The 23,180-nt window shown below is 39.6% G+C and overlaps 1 protein-coding gene across 4 annotated transcripts in view; it reads left to right on the top strand.

The window, feature by feature from the left end:
- LOC144691708 (uncharacterized) overlaps window positions 1-23,180 on the top strand; it is a 371,588-nt gene that overhangs the window by 216,363 nt on the left and 132,045 nt on the right. For all 4 annotated transcript variants that reach the window (XM_078560070.1, XM_078560071.1, XM_078560072.1 and 1 more), the window contains 7 exons: window positions 6,406-6,495; window positions 7,077-7,169; window positions 8,500-8,577; window positions 13,285-13,377; window positions 17,684-17,773; window positions 20,434-20,526; window positions 22,023-22,097. In XM_078560070.1, the coding sequence (XP_078416196.1) occupies window positions 6,406-6,495; window positions 7,077-7,169; window positions 8,500-8,577; window positions 13,285-13,377; window positions 17,684-17,773; window positions 20,434-20,526; window positions 22,023-22,097 (612 nt within the window). The remainder of the gene's footprint in view (window positions 1-6,405; window positions 6,496-7,076; window positions 7,170-8,499; window positions 8,578-13,284; window positions 13,378-17,683; window positions 17,774-20,433; window positions 20,527-22,022; window positions 22,098-23,180) is intronic.

The raw sequence follows: 23,180 nt of genomic DNA on the forward strand, positions 1-23,180 counted from the left end.
TACACAATTATACAATGTTAATTAATCTTTCGTGGCATTGAATCAAAAAGGCCTATTAATCCATTGCAGCATCTGTCCCACCTGGTCCCAGTAAGGCCAAATACCACACCCCACAACCCCCTCACCCCTGACCAGTCCTGCTGCCCCACAACAGGATTTTCTCTTGCTTTTTCCTCCCCCCCCATTCACTTTGCTGTTCCTCCCGTAACACATTCTTGTTGATGCATCCACCCCATAAATTGGTAGCTCTTCTTTTATCTTCTCAACTCATTTTATTTAACAGGATCCAAATTTTATGTCTGAAAATAATAGGTTTGGAAACTTGCCTATCTCTTTGAGATTAAAAGGCATCATTTCCTCTTTGCCTGTCTCTCCTTACGTCCCGCCAGGGTAGATTGCTTTCATTCTCTGTCGTTCATGCCCCACTCTCAGCTATTTCTGAAGAGTTCTCTGCTAGCTAATCCTGTAATGGCATTGGTTCTGATAATAGCTGCAAAGTTGAAGCTGTGTTTTAAACAGATCTGTCCCTGTAAAATAATTGTTCAGTTTCTTCCTGTAGGGAAGTGGTCATCTGTTTTGAAATTGAGATATATGCCAGGTTATCACTATCAGAAGGGACAAGCCAGAAATTACTGACTTTCTTTTTCCCCAAGTTTATTCAATTATGATTGATTTCTATCTTGTGAATTTTAAATTTGAGTAAACCTGATGTATAACCGGCCATGCTTTGCTTGCATGTAAACTTAAGAGTAACAGTTCAAGGTTAGTGTGTGCATGCTAGACTTCCATACATCAAAATGGTTATGTTTTACCATAATTATCATTTTCTAAAGCTGATGGAGATAATAACAGAGTTGAAAACTGGTCCACCTTAAGTTTACCTCCTAGGCCAGATTGAAACCTAAATTTACTAAAAATTTCTGAACCTATTAGGAAACATTGAAATCTGTGTATTTCTCTCTGCAAACCACAGACAAATGCATTTTTTAAATAAAAGAATAAAAGCAGCGTAACTCAGTTTGAGGAAATTCAAGTTTGTACTTCATACCTATAGCATACACCTTTGACCAAGGTCAACTTGGCATATTCTATGTTCGTAGAGGCAGTGAGATTCCTGAGAACCTTGTAGTACAAGTAAGTAGCAGTGTCATCCTGAGAGAGTGGGCCAGTAATTATTCCGGAGAATGCTATAAGCATTGAGTAGGAAGATTGCATTTATCATTTGAAGAAATCTGTTGAGGGACATGCTATGGTGACTCAGGGCCCTAACTCGTTTGCGGAAAAAGACCTGGAATGGCAGTCCAGGAAGAAAGCATCCATAGAGAGAAACTTAATGGATCCAATGTAGAGTCCTGCTATGGAATTTGAAAGACATTAGTCAATTTAAGGACTTGGTATGCACCATATTTTGTTAACTTCATGTCATAGAAAATAGATCATAAAAGCCTGGGGTGTATTCCTTGACACTGAATTAGATTAAGTTAATAATGACAGGTACAAACATTGTTTTGTGGCTATTGGAGGAAGCTGTAACAGTGCATGAGTTTTGGTTAAAAAGCAAACTTGAGGCGTTGATTTGATTATTTTGACTATTTTGATTGACACTAGGCTAAAGTATTAAATTCAATATTAAATTTGTTCAATCACACTTTAATTTTGCTGTTGGGATTATATACAGTAATATTTTTCACCAATAAACCACAATAACATCTTATATTTATATGTCATCTTTGACATGATAAAGATCCCAAGGTGATTCACAGGAACATTATCAAACAATATTTGAAGGAATCAAAGCATTTTTCTTCTATTATAAGATCAGTTAATATTCTCAGTCACAAAAATGTTGATTGTTTTGCTCCAATAATCATGATTGAACATTCAGGTTGTGAGATATTTCATTCTTAAAAAGTTCAAACCATTTTAATTCACCTTTTCTCTGACCTAGATACCACATACTTGCGTTGATTCATGAGTAGTTTCCATAATTGCTTTCTCATGGTCATGCAGTGAAAGCTGTTCATTGTTAAAATAACAAAGTATGTTCACAACTGTCAAGGTTTGGGGTGTCAGTATAAATGCTATACCCAGTCATATTCAGGAGCACATAGACTAAATAAGGCTATTTCAACTGAGCTAAAAGCCTTGTGTTTAAATTATATTTATATTAAAAGCAAATTAGATGTAATATTTTCAAAACTTATGAGATCCACACCCTGTTTTGAATTTAATTTGTAGACTTGTATAAAAAACACATCATTCAATCATTATATTTGACTTTTTTGGAAGTCAAACCATGATGGTTTTGTCCAGGATGTCCATTAGTTAAATTTCATGATAGACCAGTTTTATAAACTCTGTTCTGTGGTTATTACACTGCATCTGCTTCCACTTCAGAAACATTAATCAGATTTGTTGAAAGTGGGAAGTATAAAGGTCTTTTACTATGGCTAAAGTCACTTATTCCATATGGTCAAAGAATTTATTTCATTTTCCAAATACATTGCAGAGTATGGGGTACTATCCTCCATCATCTCAAATATTATCACTTTACGTACGACGTCTAAACCTGATGCCATGGACACGCAAGAATTCACAAGTAGTTGTAGTAATAGGTGTAACATAGTTGTGAGCTCTACAGTAGAAAGCATCATTTACATAGATAAATGAGCTGTTTTGGTGGGTCAATATATTCTCTACTGGTTTAAGTATCCCAGCTAAGGTTGAATATATGATCTTTGAAGGTGTCAATCCACTGTTTGTTGACTAATTTCTTACTTGTCTCATTTTGTCCCCATAAATTCTTTCATTTTAGTAATTACATCTATATTATTCAGTTATTCAGTGTGTTTCATGAAGCATACGCTTTAGCCAATAAAAATAATTATCGTCTTCCCCTTGTCTTTACATTGCTTGTATTGCCTTAATATTCTTGAAGTTAACGTGTGATGCCTCTTTAAGTTATGCGTCTTTAAGTTGGGTGAATTGTTTTGTGAATTTATATCTCCTTTAGCTTATTTTGTGTGTCTGTTTCTTTCATTTTCTACTTGAATCAATTTATTTGCTTAGATTATATTGAGTGACCAAGAAGTTGGTATGGTGAGAATTTAATTTTGTATTATGTGCCACCCAACTAGTGAACAATTGGAGGAATTAGGTTTCTTTAACTATCTTAGTTGCTAAACTCAACTTAGCTGTAAGGTCTATTTGGCATACTGTAAATTAATGTAATATATTTTCTAACTGAACTGCCCATTGAAATATATCCAATTTTCTCTAAATATAGAGATCGTATTGGACTTATTTCATAAACTGCAGTTGCTATATGCAGTAAAAAAAGATACTGGACGGAATCCTCCGTTCTGGAGTCTAAGTGCAATGGCAGGCAGGGAAGTTGGCATGATTCCCGTTGGGCGACGGGGCAGGTGTGATCTGCTTTTACAGCTCATTAATTATGTATGAGCGAGGAGCTTGGCAAATTTCATGAAGAGGTGGGCAGGAAGTCGCCCACCCCGCCATTACCTCATTGGGTCGAAGGTCCTGGCACCATATTTAAAAGGCACCCAGGCAGCTATTCATTCATTGCAGGTCAGGAGCTCCATATTAGCCACAGCTCATACAGGAGAAACTCGCAGATGTGGGCAACCATATCCCGGGACATAGAGGGCGCCTCCGGCATTGCCTTTTGCTCATCTCTAGACAAGAGAACAGCTGGCGAAACACCCATGGTTGGGCCAATGCTCACCGTTGCGGCCCTTTCAGCCCCTTGACCATATAGAGGCCCTGCTGCCTCATGCTGCTCAGGCCTTGCTCCTCATGGCCCTGTGCCACTTGGCGACGGGCCCATCATCTCCTCATCTGGATGAGAGCCATTACCAAGACAGTGTTGCCTGTGGCCTTCATCGTTGATGATCCAGTGGATGTGTGAGCAAATTGAAGTGATTAATTTAGTGAGCGTGTGCTTTGCAGGTTTTCCTCCACCTCAAAGCCAGCAACCCAGTGCTAAGTCCTTCACTTGCCTGTGTCTAAACATGGCATTCATACCCCGTCCCTCCCAAGTAAAGGATGTCCTGGAGGACCAGAGATGGATGTTCCTTCTGATCCGACATGAATGCGTATGGAGACAGTGATCTTCAAGTAGGGTGATGAGAGCCATGTGCAAGAAGTCTCATGCAGACACTTTTCTGCTTGCCTCCACTATCCTCGGAACTCTATAGAGAGACCATTGTCTTGGCAGCATAGAAGACCATGATCCCTTGTTAGCCATGATTATTTGCCTGGGATGATGGAGGCTTGGAGTCACAAGTTGGCTGCCCTCCACCAGCTGTTCCCCTTGGAGGCATCCACATCCCTCCCTCCCTTCATCCCTGCCTCTGAGTGCAGCCGATGGCAAATGGCACAGAATGAACAGCAGTTCCACGCCATGCTGGGATCTCGAGATTATGAGACCCATGAGTCGGGAATGAACCTGCTGCCGTGTGGTCTTCACCATGGGGTTAAAATCACAACTGAGTATTTTTGTCATCCAGTTTCCTCGTGATTATTAGGGTGTTCCTTTAGTTGACCAATTGTGCTGACCTTGAACCACACCCACCCAAAAAGATCCTCCTTCTGCTTCGAGGCATCGCAGTTTTACATCAAATGGAAAGATGGTGCGTGTAACGTTCCAGACGTGCTCCACCACTTTCTATCCTTCCCCTGTCACCCACCAACACCCATCACCGTAGACCTTTTGTCTCCCTTCTGTCACTCTTGAACTCCCCCTCCCCCACCGTTAGCCTGAATTCTATAACCATCCACCTCCATATGCCATTCCTCCCCTCCGAGCCGACACCAGTTACCATCCCCGTGCCGACTCTGACCTTGCGCCCTCCCATTACCCAAGCCACCTATTTTGTCCCCCTCCGTGTCCCACCTGATGATACCTTCACCTGTCAGACTCACACTCTGAACCTGCCACCCTATCGCATCCCACTTCTCCCTCTGACTGTGACTGTTCCCTCCTACCGTCAGGGCCCCACAGTCAACTACACCAACCCCGCCCTCTATCACACTCTCCCCCTTCCCCAGGCAACTACCCCACCTCCTTCCCAAGACAACCCTTCCCCGCACAACACCCCCCCTCCGCCCCCCAACACTGCCCCCCCCCCCCCCCCCCCCCCCCACCCACCTTCCCCTGTAAGCCTGACTCCCCTTCCAGCCTTGGAGCTGCCTGTGATACGTGCAGCCACATTGCGACCCTCTTAGAGGTAGGTGAAAGCAGTGCCTACGTGCCTCAAAGTCATTGATGAAGTGAAGCTCATCAGGTGCAAGCCAGTCATGGTCGCAAAACTGACCATTCTAATTATCTGTTGGTGGGGCACTTAATTTGGAGGGGGAATGTAATTCTGGCGAGTTGGCCTTTTAATGAACATTCATGAGATGGAAATTGATGCAAATGTGGTTCCCGACATAGATCAGCCATCATTGTCAGGAGAACAAAATTCCAAACTGATTTCCTGACAGTGGGAAACGGACTCATGCAATCACTCCAAATTTTGTGCCCCCGCCAGTCACAATTCCCGCCCCTAACGGGAGTCAAAAATCCCGCCCACTGATTTAATAATGTGTATCAGAGTACTGCTTTAGAAATTGAGAGAACCTCCCTATTAGAATAAAATTGGGTCATCAAACAATGCAATAAAATAGTAATATAATTAATTATTACAAATATTTTGCATCATGATGTGTCAGTTCAGCACTATATAATTATTTTGCTAAATGCATTGCAGGTCCCACATGCAATGAAGTTCACATTTTATAGGACTTTGGTGAGACCACACTTGGAGTATTGTGTACAGTCTTGATCTCCTTATCTAGGGAAGGATATATTTACCTTAGCAGATGTGCAACAAAGGGTCATCATAGTAATTCCAGGGATGAAAGGGCTGTCCTATGAAAGAGATTGAGTAGAATGGGACTATATTCTCTGGAGTTTAGAAGAATGAGAGGTGATCTTTTTGAAACATATAAAATTCTTAGATGGCTTGACAGTGTGGATGTTGCTTCTCCTGACCAGAGCCTAGAATTAGGGGTCAAAGTCTCATGATAAGGGCTTTGCCATTTAGGATTGAAATGAGGAGAAATTTCTTGACTCAGAGAGTGGTGAATCTTCAGAATTCTGTATCCCAGAGGGTTGACAATACTCAGCTATTGAATATATTCAAGACTGCAATCAATAGACTTTTGGGGCCAAAGGAATCAAAGGCAATAGGGATATGGCAGGAAAGTGGCTTTGAGTAGACATTCAGCTGTGATCTTATTGAAGGGAGGAGCAGACTCAAGTGGCTATATGATCTACTCCTGCTCCTATTTTAATGTTCTTATAACAGAATTTTCTTTTCGTTTCCTCTGACTAAATTACAGAACCTGAGATTCAGCCCACTGCCGATTCATTTCTTACCACATCAAATAAAATTTATGAATTTGATTCTACACAAAGGAAGCAGATTTCAGGTAGTACATAGAAATGATATAGCATGGATGTGCACTTTACTCATAGATTACATGTGCGTCACTGGAATGCAGCATAAGCATTTTGTCAATATAATTAGTCTTTGCATTTTCATGCCCTTGAAAGACAGAGTTGTCATGTAATGTGTGCAAGTCTATTACTCAGTCAACATGCAGTAATATAGAGCAATAAATTAGGATAATTTTGTAAAGCCACATTGCTTAAAGGTGTGTTGAAGAACAATCAGTTCTGTTTTGGAATTTCTGAAAGAATTAGCCTTTACATCTTATTCAATGCTGACATTTGCATGAACCATATTAATAAGTATATCAAATTTGCATGGAAGTAAAATTAGAATGCTTCTGTCAAACTATTAAACTGCTGTAGGTGGGTTACTTCAGAGGACTGCTTGGCTTGATCACTATATTTTATCATGCTTGGCCACTACACTGCATCTGTTTTCATGGCTGATATGTAAATTAGGTATACTGCAAACTGTAATGTTTGTTTTGTACCTTAAGTGCTACTGTGCAGAATAGTCCAGTTGATTGCTTAAATGTTTTGTTTGTATTCCCTGAATAAGTTCCGGAATTTGACGTACCATTCTCCAGCAGTTCACCTGTTAGCACTTTAAAAACATCTAAACATCATGCCTTGGACCCAAAGCAATCCAAAGGTACTCACAATAAGAGACATTTTAATATATGTGACTGCTATCGTTATTATCAGTTCTCATTTTCTTGGTTTGAATTACATTAGAACAGATTGCCATGATAAGAAAATTGCCTAATCAGAAATTAGATTCCTTAACCTCAGAATATCTCGTGCCTAGCAGAGAATTTAATTAGTGCATTTGCATGAAGTGGATTCCTGATGAACAGAGTATATTTCGGTTAGAAGTACATTGAGATACTTTGTGAAACTTATTTCCTGATTGGTAGCTTACAGCCATCTGAGAGTACTGAGCAGAATATATTACAAGGTTAACACTGTGCATGGCTAGTGAGTGGTTGGAGCAGGGAGTAAATGGCGGTCATGGTGTACAGAAGTTCACCATGACTTGAAGAGCAAGCTCAATGGACCAGCTGATCTTTTCCTGTCCTTTGTTTTAATATGTCAGTATGTTATATGTAAGCATTACTTGCTCGTGTGCTTTATATGAATAAGTATATTTTGAAGCATTATTTCGATTGGTTAGCACAAAGTATTTTGACTTCTGATTATTGAGTGTGTTCATAGAAAGCTAATCATGGTCAATGGTTAAAAGAAACAAGCAATTGAAGGTCTTTAAGTACGAAAGAACAAGTGGGAGAAAGCATGAGAGACATAATAGCCAGAATAACTGAATGGTTCAATCATTAGTAGCCATTTTTGTTCTCCCACTATTACACAGTGCATTGAACCATTCTGTTTCTGTGGCCAGTTTATACTGTGTAGATCGTCATTCTTTTTACAAGTTCTTGCTTTGTTTTGTACAAAATCTTCAACTGCATGCTTCCTTTAACTATTAACCCATTTGAATACATATTTTGACTGAAAACTGTAGCTTGATAGGTTGCTCAGAGATAATTGCAGTTCCACATTTGATTCATGACAAAGGGAATGATCCCTTATTGCTTCAATAATTGGGTCTTAGTCAATATGTTATGCTACATAAATCAAATTAGTGTGATTTGTAATGTGGCCTTCATCAAAATAAGTTTTATGAATTTAATACCGTGAATGGCACTATTTTGAATAATGTTGAACTTTCACAAAATATGGTGTCTTTTCAATGCACTGCTTCAAGTGCATTGTTTGGCTAACAAACTTAGTGCAGAGCTCACCTTGGCATGGTGTAAAATATATTATTCAGTCAAAAAATAGTCATCGTTCCAATATTCTTGATGAGTTCTCTTTTGTTGAACAAAAACGTCCAGACTCTGACTGTTGTGTTCTACCACAGGTGCGATAGCCAATTAATAATATAAATCACAGAGCTCTATTTGTTACTTGATGCATTGCAGAGTTTAAGATACCTTCCTCCAAAAGTTCATTTATCTTCACTTCTGAACTTAACGTTGTGGACAACCAGAAATTCACAGGTAGTATTAACAATAGCTAAAGCATGACTTGCATTTGTTCATTCCAGTCATCATATGCACTTCAGAGCACATTCCGTTTTTTATGCACATATTCACGTCATCCATATCATTCACTACGAGGCTTCTATATTCTGACAAACTAGAATGCTACACAATGAATGGAATTGTATTTTCTGGCCACTACTACAGAAGAGATGTAAATCTAGATGCTTTTGCAAAGCATATTGCTTGGTTCATAAATTATGTCTAATTGACCACGTGCAAGAACTGTGTAGCATGACAATCACAGTTTATTTCACTTTGACACTATATCTAATTTAAAGATTAATCAATGTGTTTGAAAAGTTTGCTTTACTATATCAGTTTGCTGCTTCTTTCTTTACTGGGCCTATCTGGCACCCATTCCTTTTAATCATGGTATTTGTATTGTCAATATACTGTGTATTCACTGTGAAAAGTATTGTTTGTTTGCATGAAGGACATTGTTTGGTTACTAGCCACTGCAGTCGGGGTATAATAAGTTTGTTGCAGTGCAGCACATTTATTTGGACCCAACACTCCCTCTGTCCCTCCTGGTTCTGAAACCAAACCTGGTTAAATAGAGGTGACTGAAGTTTGGGCGCTGTACGTTTAAAGGCAGCATTGTGCTTATGCAGAATGGCCGAAGTAACAAAACGTCCAATTTCACAGCGTAATGCTATTTTCTTAATGGGACAGATTAAATTTCAAATTTCAAACTCCAAATAATTGCTGATATTTTTGCAGTAAATACGAGGAGGCACTTTTCTTTAGATTCATCTCTGAAAATTTTTCCCATCTGAGAATTATTTGACTAAGCATTTTATCTCAGCAAGAATACAATCTTAAAATATTTTAGTTCATTTGTCTCTAAAAGTAGTAATGTATTTCTCTTTAGTATTGCTGAGAAAAGAGACATGTCAAAGCTTTTCGTCTTGCACTCATCAGGACACTTCGCAAGACTGTCAATATAAGGGGAAAACAATTTATACTGTATGAGAAAAGAATGCTGATTGGTTTGCAAGTAGACTTTAAATGATAGAGGCGTTGCCATGGAGAATGCACCAATTGTTGGTGACTGACATTTAACTGCTAAGCATTGTTTGAAATTTAAACCAGGCAGCTTGACCCTGATTGGTCAAGGCATTGCCCTAAGGAATGAGTCAGTGAATGGCTGTCATTTATTTTGTTTAGCTGAAACAGGCATAATCTGTGTACATGTTCTTGCTGTCTGCAAAGAGCAGGACCCTGTGTATTAATATATGTAGCTTCCAGTACACGCAAATGTGTCACAGTGCGAGTCCGACTGACAATCTTAAATTGGTTGCCAGCGTAATTCTTAGCAAACTGAGGATTATTTAGCAAATGTTGTCCAATCGCAGAATCACATCTAATGTTAGACACTGTGTTTTGAGTTTTGCAAGCACGGGCTGGTTGGGTATGGTCTGTACCTTGCCCACTACAAACAGCGGCTGGGACATGCTGTTTGATACGATCCACCAGTCTTTGGGACATATGGCCTCCATACCTAGCATTACACCGGCACTGAAATTCATATACCATGTTACTCATTTGTGTGATAGGCAGAATGCCTTTTTGGCTTGATGGCAGCATCCTATAGGAGGCACATACTTGTGTTGCTATTGCATAGCAGCAGTGTGAGACAGCTAGCTTCACCTGTTGCTCAAATTTGTGAGATACCTTACCATTCCAGGGTAATCTGAGGCAGACTGAGCACTTTTCAGGGCCAAAAGTGACGGCCATAGCCTATTCATGAGTTTGTGTGATATACAGCGCAAAATGATCTGATCAAGGTAGCCTTTATCCTGCAGGATGCCTTTGATGCGCCCTATTTCAGCATCAAGCTTGCATGGTGAGCAAATGGCTCAGGCCCTATTTACATGGTTGCCAGTAAGACCAATCGTTTAGCGTGTGGAACTGTAATAATCCCAAGGTAACTTCTACCTGAAGTTAGGCTTGTGGTAGAGCGTAGTAGAGAAACCCCTGGCAGATTTCTCAACTAGTATGTCAAGGAAGGGGAGTTCATTTGACTGCTTCATTTCAAAAGAGAATTTGAGTGCAGGATGGAGCCCATTAAGACATGTAAGGAAATTATTACATGTAGCTGTGGATTTAAATATAGTGAACATATCAGCCACATATCGGAAGTATGCAAGGAGTAGGAGGTTAGGTGCCATTCCATCGAAGACACGTTTCTCATGGAACCCAACAAAGATGTTTGCGAGAGCTGGGGCTAGAGGGGATCCCATGGCAACACCATCAATTTGGGCAAACTTGGTGTCATTAAAGCTGAACTCAACTGCGCAAGTTGCCGAGTTAATAAGTTCAGTGAATACTGATATGTGCAATGGTGGCAGGTCTAGATCACCTGATATAATGCTGTAGCATAAATATCCATGGCTTCCTTGAGTGGAACATTGGTGAATAGGCTAGCAATGTCAAATGAGCACATGGAAACAGCATTACTATTGAAATGCAAGTCCTGTATGGCCGATATGCAGATGATACGTTCGCTATATTTAAATCCACAACTGCATGTAATAATTTCCTTACGTGTCTTAATGGGCTCCATCCTGTGTTCAAATTCACCTTTAAAATGAAGCAGTCAAGTGAACTCCCCTTCCTTGACGTACTAGTTGATAAATCTTCCAGGGTGTTCTCTTTCATGGCCTGCCAAAAGCCTACCATCACTGGTCAACATATGCACTGGGATTCTTACAGTTCCATGTACTAAATGATTGGTCTTATCGGCAACCATGTAAATAGGGCCTGAGCCATTTGCCCACCATGCAAGCTTGATGCTGAAATAGGGTGCATCAAATGTATCTTGTGGGATAATAGCCACACTGATCAGGTCATTTCACGCTGTATATCATGCAAACTCATGAACGGGCCAATGGCCATCACTTTCAGCCCTGAAAAGTGCCCAGTCTACCTCAGATTACCCTGGAAGGGCAAGGTATCTCAAAAATTTGAGCAACAGATTAAGCTAGCTGTTTCACGCTGCTACTATGCAGTAGCAACACAAGTGGTATTGCCACTAACACGATGCTGCCGTCAAGCCAAAGAGATGTCCTGCCTATCACACAAGGTGAGTAATTTGGTGTATGAATTTCAGTGCCAGTGTGATGCTAGTATGTGGGCCATACATCCCAAAGACTGGCGGATTGTATCGACCAGCATGTCCCAGCCGCTGTTCGTAGTGGGCAAGGTACAGCCCGTACCCAACCCGCCATTGCATGCAAAACTCAAAACACACGTGTCCAACGTTAGATGTGAATCCGTGATTGGAGAACATTTTCTAAATAATCCTCAGTGTGCTAAGAATTACGCTGACAACCAATTTAAGATTGTCAGTCGGACTCACTGTGTGGTACATTTGCATGTACTGGAAGCTACATATATTAACACACGGGGCCCTGTTCTTTGCATACAGAAAGAACACGTACACACATTGTGCCTGTTTCAGCTGAACAAAATAAGTGACAGCCATCATTGACTCATTCCTCAGGGCAATGCCTTGACCAATCAGGGTCAAGCTCCCTGGTTTAAATTTCAAACAATGCCTGGCAGTTAACTGTCAGTCATCATTAATTGGTGCATTCTCCATGGCAACGCTTCTACCATTTAGAGTCCACTTGCCAACCAATCAGCACTCTTTTCTCACACAGTATAAATTGTTATTTTCCCCTTATATTGGTATTCTTGCGAAGTGTCCTGATGAGTGCAAGATGGAAAGCTTTGACATGTCTCTTTTTTCAACAGTACTCAAGTTCCGTCCTACCAAATGACTATTTGGATTTCTCTTTCATAAAATTTTACCTCAGAAAACATTAGCATGGACTAGGGTTTAAAGTGACCATTGGGGAAAGCAGGGAGTTGTGGTTGTACAGGGCTTGTTGGGAAATTATCTTGCCCAGTAGCTGGAAATGTAGTAGGGATTGGAAAATGAGGATTTACTGTCACCTAAGGTGTTGGATCAACTGTTGAGCATTATCCAGAATCGTGAAGCACATGAGAGAAATTTTCACTGTTGGTAAAACGTAAAGTGTTGGTCTAGGAGAAAACCTACCAGTGGAAACTTTCCAATATGTCCAGGGCTCTGGAAGATCAACTTCAGAAAACCTTGAACATTCACTTAGGTAGGAAAAATATTACTCAGAGGAAAACCTGAACCAGCTAGGAGAGGAGGTCCATTATAGAACCTGGAAAAAAATCACCATTGAACAGCTGTGATAAAAAAAATATTTCAGAGCATTCCATGAGTAAAGGTAGAATACCAGTTTTGTCAATGGAGTAGATTTATTGGATTAGCAGCATGATTATTAGATAATTAGATTATTAATAGTATTGTATTTATGTGCAGTTATTGTATTTGGTGGCAGTTAGAGTATAGGTTTATTGGAAGAAATGCTTATTTTAGTCAGTGAATTTTCACTGGCTGAACCTAAATAAACCCCCCAAGCCTTAGGTGGTTCATACATCTTTTATTTTTGCTGCTTAGATAATACACAATCAATGCTCACTTTTTTCCTTGAAATTTGTTTTGAGTGGTGAAGCAAGTTGGCTGTACCACATACTACAATTTCCCTTCTATTATTCTATTTGCAATGTTAGCTAATTTTCTCAATGAAAGAAATGTTTTTATTTTTTCAATGTACATGCTAGAACCCGAGGTATCATCCTCCACCACCAGTAAACTTTTCATCACTCCAAATCCAATTGCTGATGTTGATGTCAAGGGCCAGCAGCCATTCACAGGTAATTTCAATAATCAATGCAAGTAAGCTGTACATAGCTTTTATTTTGTAATGTAATCTGTCGACGCCTCTTAAGGATATGGGAAAAACCATAGATCATTTAGCTTATCTAGTCTTGTGCTAGTTTAACTATTTTTCGAATGTTAGTATCAATATCGGATACTCAGATCATGTTGGAATACTTGATTTATTTGCCTAATGCCTGATTTTGGTTGGCCTACTTTTGCCCAAACAGGTGGGCATGGGCATAAAAGTTCAATGAAACACACAATTACTATAGATCAGAAAGAAAGCAGTTGCTGGGGACCATGAGAGGAGGAAAATATGCAACAATATATTTGTATATGAACACTAGGAGCATTAAAAATAAGATGACAGAATTGAATGTAATGATGATAGTGGGGAGTTAAAATGTCGTGGGAATATCAGAAACATTTTTAATTGCAAATATAAAATAACTGTGAAAATCAGGAGCATGGAGCGCTTAAAATGGAAAAAAAATGGTCAGTAAAGGAAGGGGTTTAGTCATATATGTAAAGAACAACTGGGAGGTAACTGATATAAAAACAAAAAACTGTGGATGCTGGAAATCCAAAACAAAAACAGAATTACCTGGAAAAACTCAGCAGGTCTGGCAGCATCGGCGGAGAAGAAAAGAGTTGACGTTTCGAGTCCTCATGACCCTTCAACAGAACTGGAGTTCTATTGAAGGGTCATGAGGACTCAAAACGTCAACTCTTTTCTTCTCCGCCGATGCTGCCAGACCTGCTGAGTGTTTCCAGGTAATTCTGTTTTTGTTTGGGAGGTAACTGATGTTGATTCGGTGGGAGGAAATAAGCTATGTAATGAACTATTTTGGTTAAACATCTCAAATGCAAAAAAGAAATTCCAAGTTAATGTAAGAGGCATGCTACAAGGCATCGGGTCAGCACAGGGAGGAGGACGGTTTGTTCTGTAGCAAAGTAATAAAGCTGAGGACAGGAAAGTTTATTCATCAGAACCTTCAATGAACCAAATATGAATTGGGAAAACCTAAGTGATGTAGAGTCACTGTAGGTAAATGTAGTACCTGACTGTGTCATCACTGAGATGAGACTCAGCTAACACGCCAAGCACAAAATAGCAGCAATCAACAGGGCTAATTGAATGTTGAACTGTATAACATTGTATAGATAACTATACAAGAGTCGAATTCAAGTGAGAGGAATTGGTGGTCAAACTGTACTGTGCAGCTGATACCTAGTGTTGAGTCTGATTTATGAGGAATTATTAGAGAAACTTGTGCTATTTCAGCCTGGAAAGGAGACACCCTGAAACACAATTAAGGGAATAGAGCAGATAACGCTGTTCTTTATAGCTAACATATATTAATGTAATGCTCACTGTGTCTCTGTCACCCTTCCTTTGCACTTGGTATGAAACTCTTCCAGTCTGGATTTCAATTGCAATCTCATCTGGGCAATCTCTTAAGAGGGGGCTGAAGGTGAATCATGCAGTACATAACTCATTACAGGTCAGGTTGTACAAGTACCGGTAATCAGTGTACCAGTGGAGGGTACCCCAAATGGGATTTAAATCGCAAACTTCGGATGGTTCTGATTATGTTACAGCAATAGTTACCCCCAAAAAGCTAGAAGAATTAAAACCACTTCTAGCTTCTGGGTAACTGTAGTACTGCCATCCCCTACACCCCATGGGACTTCCCCCACCTCCCTCCAGCCCTCAACACAAGGCCTCAGGAACACGCTGCACTAGACAGTTCTCGCCTGGCCTGAGTCAGAATGTCGGGCAAGAAAGGAGCGGCTGGATTTCCAGGTAAGAAACTAGGAGTGGAGTGGCAATCCACTGTGATTGCCACTCCAAAGAAATTCAGGCCCTTTAAGATGAGCCCTGAGACTCGAAATATGATGAGTCTCCTAATTCAGGCATGCGTGGCAACCGGGTCACCAAATTTGTGCCTGAAACCAGGCCTTATCCAATTTTTCCTCTTTGCTCTGCTTTCAATTTGATTATTATCCTTATTACAACTGTGATTTTAAAAAGATTGTAGAATATTCAAATCCATGACTCAAAAAAACACAAAATGGAACTTGGTTTAGGAATATATTAGGTTTTGAATTAAGCATAAATTAATTGGGTTGGGGGCAATATCCTTACTCTAATGTCTGTAAATGTCCTGGGATAAGATGTGAATCGCGAGTCGCAATAACATAGTAGTTGTTGTTCCTTTTTGTATGTTCATCAGCCGAAGCCAAATTATGGTTGTTGCCTCTCCATCTTTCAAAGTTTCCACTGATACAGGAATGGAAAAGGTGGAGTTCCTTCAATGGGTCTATGGATAAATGTACCACCTACTGTGGTACTGTGGCATAGATCAAAAGGGCAGTAATTCAGTCTCCAGTCTCTGCTTGCCACCATTTAGCTTATATTTCCTTCTACAGTTGATTTCTCAGAATACATCATATTCGTCATGATATCCATGTTGTACACTAATTGGAAGAAGTACTGAGGGTGGCAAGGGCACAGAATGTACTCTGGGTGGTGGATTTCAATTTTCATCACCAACAGTGGCTCAGTTGCACCACTACTGACCAAACCAGCCAAGTCCTGAAAGACATATCTGCCAGACTGGGCCTGCAGTTGGTGGTAACCAATAAGGGGGAAACCCTACTAGACCTGGTCGCCACCAATCTACTTGTTGCAGATGCATCTGTCCACAACAGTATAGGTAGGAGTGACCATCGTATAGTTCTAGTGAAGACAAAATCCTGCCTTCACACTGAGCACAACCACAATCGTGCTGTGTGGCACTGCCACTGTGCTGAATGGGGTATATTCAGAACAGATCTAGCAGCTCAAAACTGGGGATCTATGAGTCATTGTGGGCCATCAACAGCAGCAGAATTGTACGCAACCACAATCTGTAAACTCGTGACCCAGCATATCCCTCCGTCCACCATTACTATCAAACCAAGGGATCAAACCTGGTTCAATAAAGAGTGCAGGAGGGAATGCCAGGAGCAGCACCAGATATACCTAAAAATGAGGTGCCAATCTGGTGAAGCTACAGAACAGGACTACTTGCATGCCAAACAGCAGAAGAAGCATGCAATTGACAGAGCGGTTCTAGATAGGATGATTTATCTACTTTTAGTACTGCCAGCTTCTTAGTACCTCTTTACCTTGCTTTATCTCATCCACTATGCTGACAACCTCCTTGTTTACCACATCTTTGGCAAAGTGCTCTTCCTAATTAAACACTTAGCAAATGCCAATGAAAATCAACATCAATCATAATCCCCTTATTCTCTGGTTGTCTCAAAAGATTCTATTGGATTGGGTAAAGAGATAATTATTTTATCCATGTCTTTTGTTGCCCATTACAGAACATAATCCACCATCAGTTGAAAATGCTTCCTTCTTCAATTTTGATACACCTGACCATCAGACTAACCAAATCATGCTCTTGTCAAGTGAAGCTCTGTGCTGGAAGCATAGGCCAGAATTTTTGGGTCGGCGAGCGGGGGCAGGGCCCGCTCGCCGACGCATAAAATGACGGGCGGGATGAGGTTTCATGAAGGTATTTAAAGTTTTGTAAAAAATTTTAAAAACATTCATAGACATGACCCATCTCAAGTGACACTTTCACACGAGGGGACATGTCTTAAATTTTTTTTTTCTTCATTAAAATTTTCAGAACTTAAACTAATCTCCCTGAGGCAGCTCTGTGCCTCAGGGAGATTTCTGCGCTCTTTCACACGCACGCTGGCCTTAACTGGCCCACTCACGTAAAACGGCGGCGCCCAGCCTGCATCCGCCCCTGCTCCTGCCCAACCCCCCCGACGGGGAGAAAATTCTCCCCATAGCTTCACTAAATGTACTCTTTAATAAGCACACCTCATAAATTAATTAGAAAAGAGGTTGAAGTAGAATATCAGCCAGAAACTCTTGAAGTCAATGACTATTTAATCAGCTGACTAGAAGTGAATTGCCTAGTTCATATACTTGGGGTTATTTTGAAGTTTTGTCAGTAGTGTAAAACAAGCAATATTGGATCAGCTGTCTGTAATATGTCACTTCTGATTTACAGATGCATAACAGGCAGCCCTAACGAAATTCTTGGTGATTGTTTTGCAGTTAATTGCATCATCATTACCTGAGGTGCAATGCATTGTCAATACACTATTGATACACAGGACTTCAGTGCTTCAAGTCATTCGTGTACATTATGTTGATATATCCAATTACAGACAATATTTTAAAGAGTACTATTATCACTTTGGTATTTGGTTTCTTATGAATTACAGACCATGAGCTGCCAGACACTGATGTTTCATATGTATTCAGCCCACCCTTTCCTTCTGAACATGATAGCACAACAGTGAAAGAATTCACAGGTATTCCCAAAAATATTTGAGTCTGACTCTTAAATCATGTAGAATGTTGCTTATTGCTCTCTGTTCCTCTGGCCTTTTGATATCCATTTTTGATGTGTTTGTTAATGGCCTGTGAAATCCCTTTAAAAATTCCACTTGATATTGTTTAAAAATTATTAATCTTTACATGTCTTCTACTATCTAACTATCTTGAAGTGAATTGATAAAATTTCATATTGATTTAAACAAAAATTAAACCCAAAGGCAAAATTAAGATATTTAGAAGCCATATATGTTGCATGCTGTGCTAAGATTTACTTGCAACAAATACCCAAATTACAAATAGAATAAATATTTGTACTGATGTCCTACCTGTAGAACATCACTGAGACATTCTGAACTTAAGGCCTGGTTTAAGATAATGCCAGTTGGTGACAACGTAGGGTAGGTGCCTTGTTGCTCTTAATTTCATGTAGTGCAACCTGTTTGCTTAAATTACGTTGCATGGGCACTGAAGTGTTTATCTTCCTGAGTTTAGATTTATTATATAGCTTACATTACATCCCTGAAAAAAACTGTATTTCACATATCCACGTCACAGTGGGTGGGCCAGATTGAATTTTGTGATCTGACCTTCTGCAGCCACCCTATCTCTAACTTTAATAGGAAAAGGTTTCTCGGCTGGGTTGGAGAGCACAAAATTCAGCAAGAGAGCCGCTTTAAAAGGTTTCAGCTTGCCATATAAGAGAGAATTGAAATAGTAAATCACAGTGCCATAGTGGAAATGTATGGATGGTACTGCTACCTTTTGATGCTGTAGAATTGGAGGTGCTGCTGCATGAAATTAGCCTATTTGAGGCTGAAGACAACTATCCAATAAAAGCAGATGTGCCGTTGAATGGAGAGAGGTTGCTAACCAAGGCAGTGCAGTCCCTCATATGTAGCTGGGGCAGAAATGCTCTAGTTTCAGTAAAAAAGATAGACTTCCATTTATATAGCATCTTTTACAGCCACCGGAAGTGTAGTCACTATTGTAATGTGGGAAACATGGCAGCCAATTTGTGCACAGCAAGCTCCCAAAAACAGCTGTATGGTAACCAGTTAATCTGTTTTTTTTGTGAGGTTGATTGAAAGACAAATCTTTGGCTCAGATGCTGGGGATAACTGCTCTGTTTTTCTTCAAAATAGTGCCATGGGATCTTGTAGATTCATCTGAGGGGGTCTTGGTTTAACATCTCATCCAAAAGGCAGTACTAGACTGCCAGCCTGGATTTTTGTGCTTATGTCTGGTGTGAGACTTGAACACAATGACTTCTGGCTGAGAGGTGAGAGTGGTGCCAACTGAGCCAGAGCACCTGTTGAAATGGAGGTGATTGTGCTCCGTGCTTGAGCAAGCATTCTTATAGGCCCCATCAAACATGACCCTAACCTAATTGAGAACATCCACATATTCTGGGAAATACCATTCCCACGCACCACCATTGCCTTTTTGCACAAACTCTTTCATTGTACATAAGTCCCAAGGCAAATATTCCTTGAAGGTAAAGCTAACAGCCAAAAAGCAGCAAACAGATGCTGAGTTGTCCTGACTGAGGTGAGATTGTTATGCTCCTAGAGGTTTCTCATTGAGATAAGCATACAAGGGTACAGAGGACAAGTCCAGTCTCCTGAGAGCCCATCCCTAAGCGTCTCTTTTCCTTCAAATAATGTAGGCACCATGGAATTCTGTACCATAAAAGCATTGTGGCTGAGTAAGAGCCACTTAAATGCAGAATTATGTTGATGGGATCAGATAAGCCAGGACATTAGTTGATTGTCAATCCTTTCCATTCCTGAATGCCATGGGGCTGATGTGAAGAACATTGATGACAACTTGAGTGCCATGAGTGATTTTTCACTAAAATCTATCTGCTGTCTAATTGAAGCTATATGCCCTGTGTAGCTGATGTGTCTTTTCTGTAGAAATAGTGATATAGATGTTTTTCCTATAGAATGTAGAAGTTGTATTTTGCCCGATACAGATTTGAAATGCAGGTTGCCTCTTTAAGCAAATATTTTCTGGGCTTTGTAAAATGTAATAGCATGAGAGCTTCATGTCGTGGTAACCTTTACTTCTGTGGGAAGAACTGTCTCTGATCCAGATGTTGTGTGCCAGCTAGTATATCTCTCCAGCAGCCTGCTTTGTAAAGACAGGTCATCTTTGCCATGGCCATGTACAGGTCCAGGCAGCGTGTGGCCTAAACACCGTAAGATCTTTGCATCTTTATTTCTTAATTGCATAGGTAACTCCAATGCACATTCTCATCATGCGAAGCTCTGCATTGGGAGCCCTAGATTGTAACATGTACACTTAATTGTGTGTTAATGTGTTGTATTTTGGCGTATTGCATTAATAGTGCCTAAATACATTTTTACCCATGTCCCCCAAATCCTGAGATCGAACTGGACTAAGATGTAGGCTCAACATTAACATTTTTTTGCCTTTTATGCGCTAGTTAGAATCTAAAGGCTAAAGGTCTGAGAGTTTTGATTGGATAATACTTTGTGGATAGACTAGAATTTATTCAGTGCTATGAATGAGGCAAATTAATGAGGGATACGGTAGAGATAGATGTTTATGAGTTATAATGTTAAGTTGAATTATCGAGGTCTATGTTTGATTTCTTTGTTAACCCTTACAGATGAGATGCTGCCAGACTCTGACAATCCAAACATGCTTAATCTAATCCCTGTATCCAAATTGTATCCAAACATTGGAAACAAAGAAATTACAGGTACGCCCAACAATACTCATGGGTGCAATTGGTGCAATGTAATATTATCCAAGAACCTGTTTCAAGTGTCCATTTCTCTTCATTGCTTATTTGGTATTCATCAGTCTGCATTGATATTTCCCTTCATCAGCTGTGTCATTCCCTGTGCAACTCATTTCTTCCCTCCATATCTTAAGAATTTGTTTATTGTTTGGATACCCGGCAGATTGGCACAATTCACATAACTGTAGAGAGGTTGATGGGGTAAAACAGAGGCTATGATCAAATTTCTTGTAAAGTGACTTGAGATATCTGTAATAGTTAATCAACATGGAAATGCAAGAAAAACATGTAAGAACACATTAAAACCATAACATTTTATAACATAAGATGAAGTATAATAGATAGATGAAACACATCTAATTGATGAAACACACTTTTTCACTGCTCTATTACATGGTCTGTTTTATTTCAGTGAAAGTGTAATCATTGCATCGTTTTTTTGCATGGAGTCTATTAATTCCTGTTGTGTGAAAAATGTTAAATAATCAATGTGCTGTGTATTCTACTCATTTAAAGTAGCACAATTATGAAAATTGATTAATTGGGGGCATTGTTGTGATGTCCAGTGCAGAGTGCATGCTAGTCAGCATTTTGTATTTCTATGTCTGTTATGTTATGTGATTTGTCACTTTCTACAATCAGGAATTTAAATGTTAATGAAGGGGCAATAAGTATATTGTAGACTAAACTTTGTGAGGGATGTGAATCTGGGAAGGAGAATTGTGCACAAAGGCTAGCATGTTTGATTTTTCAGTGATCGATGTTAATCACCGGAATATTGAATGTATTGAGGATTAGAGAATTAGGCACACAGGTCATTGCAGTCTTCCAAAGTTTGCTCTTCTGTCATGTGAATTTTAAACATTGCTGGCATGTATACTGTGTGTCATCATCCCATTCTTATGCTTGTGTGTTGTGTATTAGATAATCTAGTCGGAGTAGCTTTCCTGACATTTTGTTTGTATGAAATCAATATATTATGGAGTGAATTTTCATTGGGATCCTTCCATGCCTCCACGATTTGGCCAAAAAGCCATGGAAACTACAGAGAAATGGCATGTACACCATTTATATTGCTTTTGTAGAGTGTACAAAGCTCTTTTGCTGAAGCTGATTGGATGAACTAGTGCAGAAATTCACCCTTATATTTTTCACAGTTTAAGTATTCTAGCACTGTAAAGCATGAGTACCATCAGATCATTTGTCATCATTTGGAATGTTATTTATTTATCCACTGTCATTCACAAAGATTTATTTGAAATAATTTAGCTAGCTAGTTCACTGTCGATATTACGGAAGTTACCTTCAGTAATGATGATTTTGAATATTGAATGAGAAACCAATTCTGCTTTGAGGATTGCTTTAGCACTAAAATACAAAGGTACATTTTTATCAAAGCTAGCATTGTTTTGTTGAGAGATCGGAGGATTGCATTTGGTTTCTTTATTATACAGACCATGAGCTGCCAGAACCTGACTCTGCAACGCGAGTGCCTGATATTGGTAACATGGAAGAGGAGGAATTCACAGGTACTCCATGCAGTACAGATCTATGGGCTGCATATCTTCAAATAATATTAGGCAGAAGAACATTTATAATTATCACTCATCTTTTTCTCATGTTCTTCAACAGCCCTCACTCATATTTTATAGTTCTGTGTGAAGACTCACTGATATTCATTTTATATCAATATTAGTTTAAAGAATTTTTAGGTTGCCTCTGCAATGTATAATTTTCTAAATTCATTGAAAAAGATTAAGCTTTCATTTAGAGGCAAAATATTGCTGCCAAAACATGAAAAAATTGAAGGAGGAGTTTCATATAGAGTATACATGGGGAAGAAAGGTGATGAGGGGGTAAGTGCAGCATCCATATAAATTACTCAGCTGAGGACCCAAACTATTTTGGTTCAGGATTCTTGTCAATAGCCCAGAATTTGTGATGAGAATAACGGTGAGGCTGTCTTACTTACTTAGACTTAGTCGTGTGGGACAATGGGCAGCAAGACTCTGGAGAAAATCTAAGAACAGCTTTTGGAGTATTCATTTGCAGTTAAGTGCAGGAATCCAGAAGTTAAAGCCAGATACCCTGCTCCTTCAGAGGGTGCACAGTTTCAGTGCTCGACGATAGACCCGACATTGAAACTACTACAACAGTATGAACTTGCTGTATTTACTCACTTGTTCCACAGTAAAAAAAAAGGTAAGGCTGGTGCATTCAGGAGTAAGTGAGTCTTACTGGGACAAATGATAATTACTGATGAATAACCTCTCTAGCCTTGAAAAATTAATTTTACAAGTGTGAATTCTCATTTCCTCAGAAGAAAAGTAGTATTGGAGATTTTTTACAAGGGATAAAAATTGATTTTTTAAAACTTTTCTGAATGTTTCTCTTATCCCTCTCCCTTAATATACCTGCATTTCCTAATCTTTATTTTGCTTTCTGTAGATCATTGAAATCTAATTCATTTTTCCTGGTTTATACATAATGGTTTGGATTCTACACGTCTTAGTGAGGATAATTCGGTTTCTTTCATTGGGCAGCCTTGCTGTTTCTTGACCTGCTCAAAATGCCACTGAGCCCTCGTAGAGGGTGCCACCCTGGATAAGAGA

This window comes from Cetorhinus maximus, chromosome 16 (assembly GCF_964194155.1).
Source record: "Cetorhinus maximus chromosome 16, sCetMax3.hap1.1, whole genome shotgun sequence".
In the NCBI taxonomy this organism is placed as follows: Eukaryota; Metazoa; Chordata; class Chondrichthyes; order Lamniformes; family Cetorhinidae; genus Cetorhinus; species Cetorhinus maximus.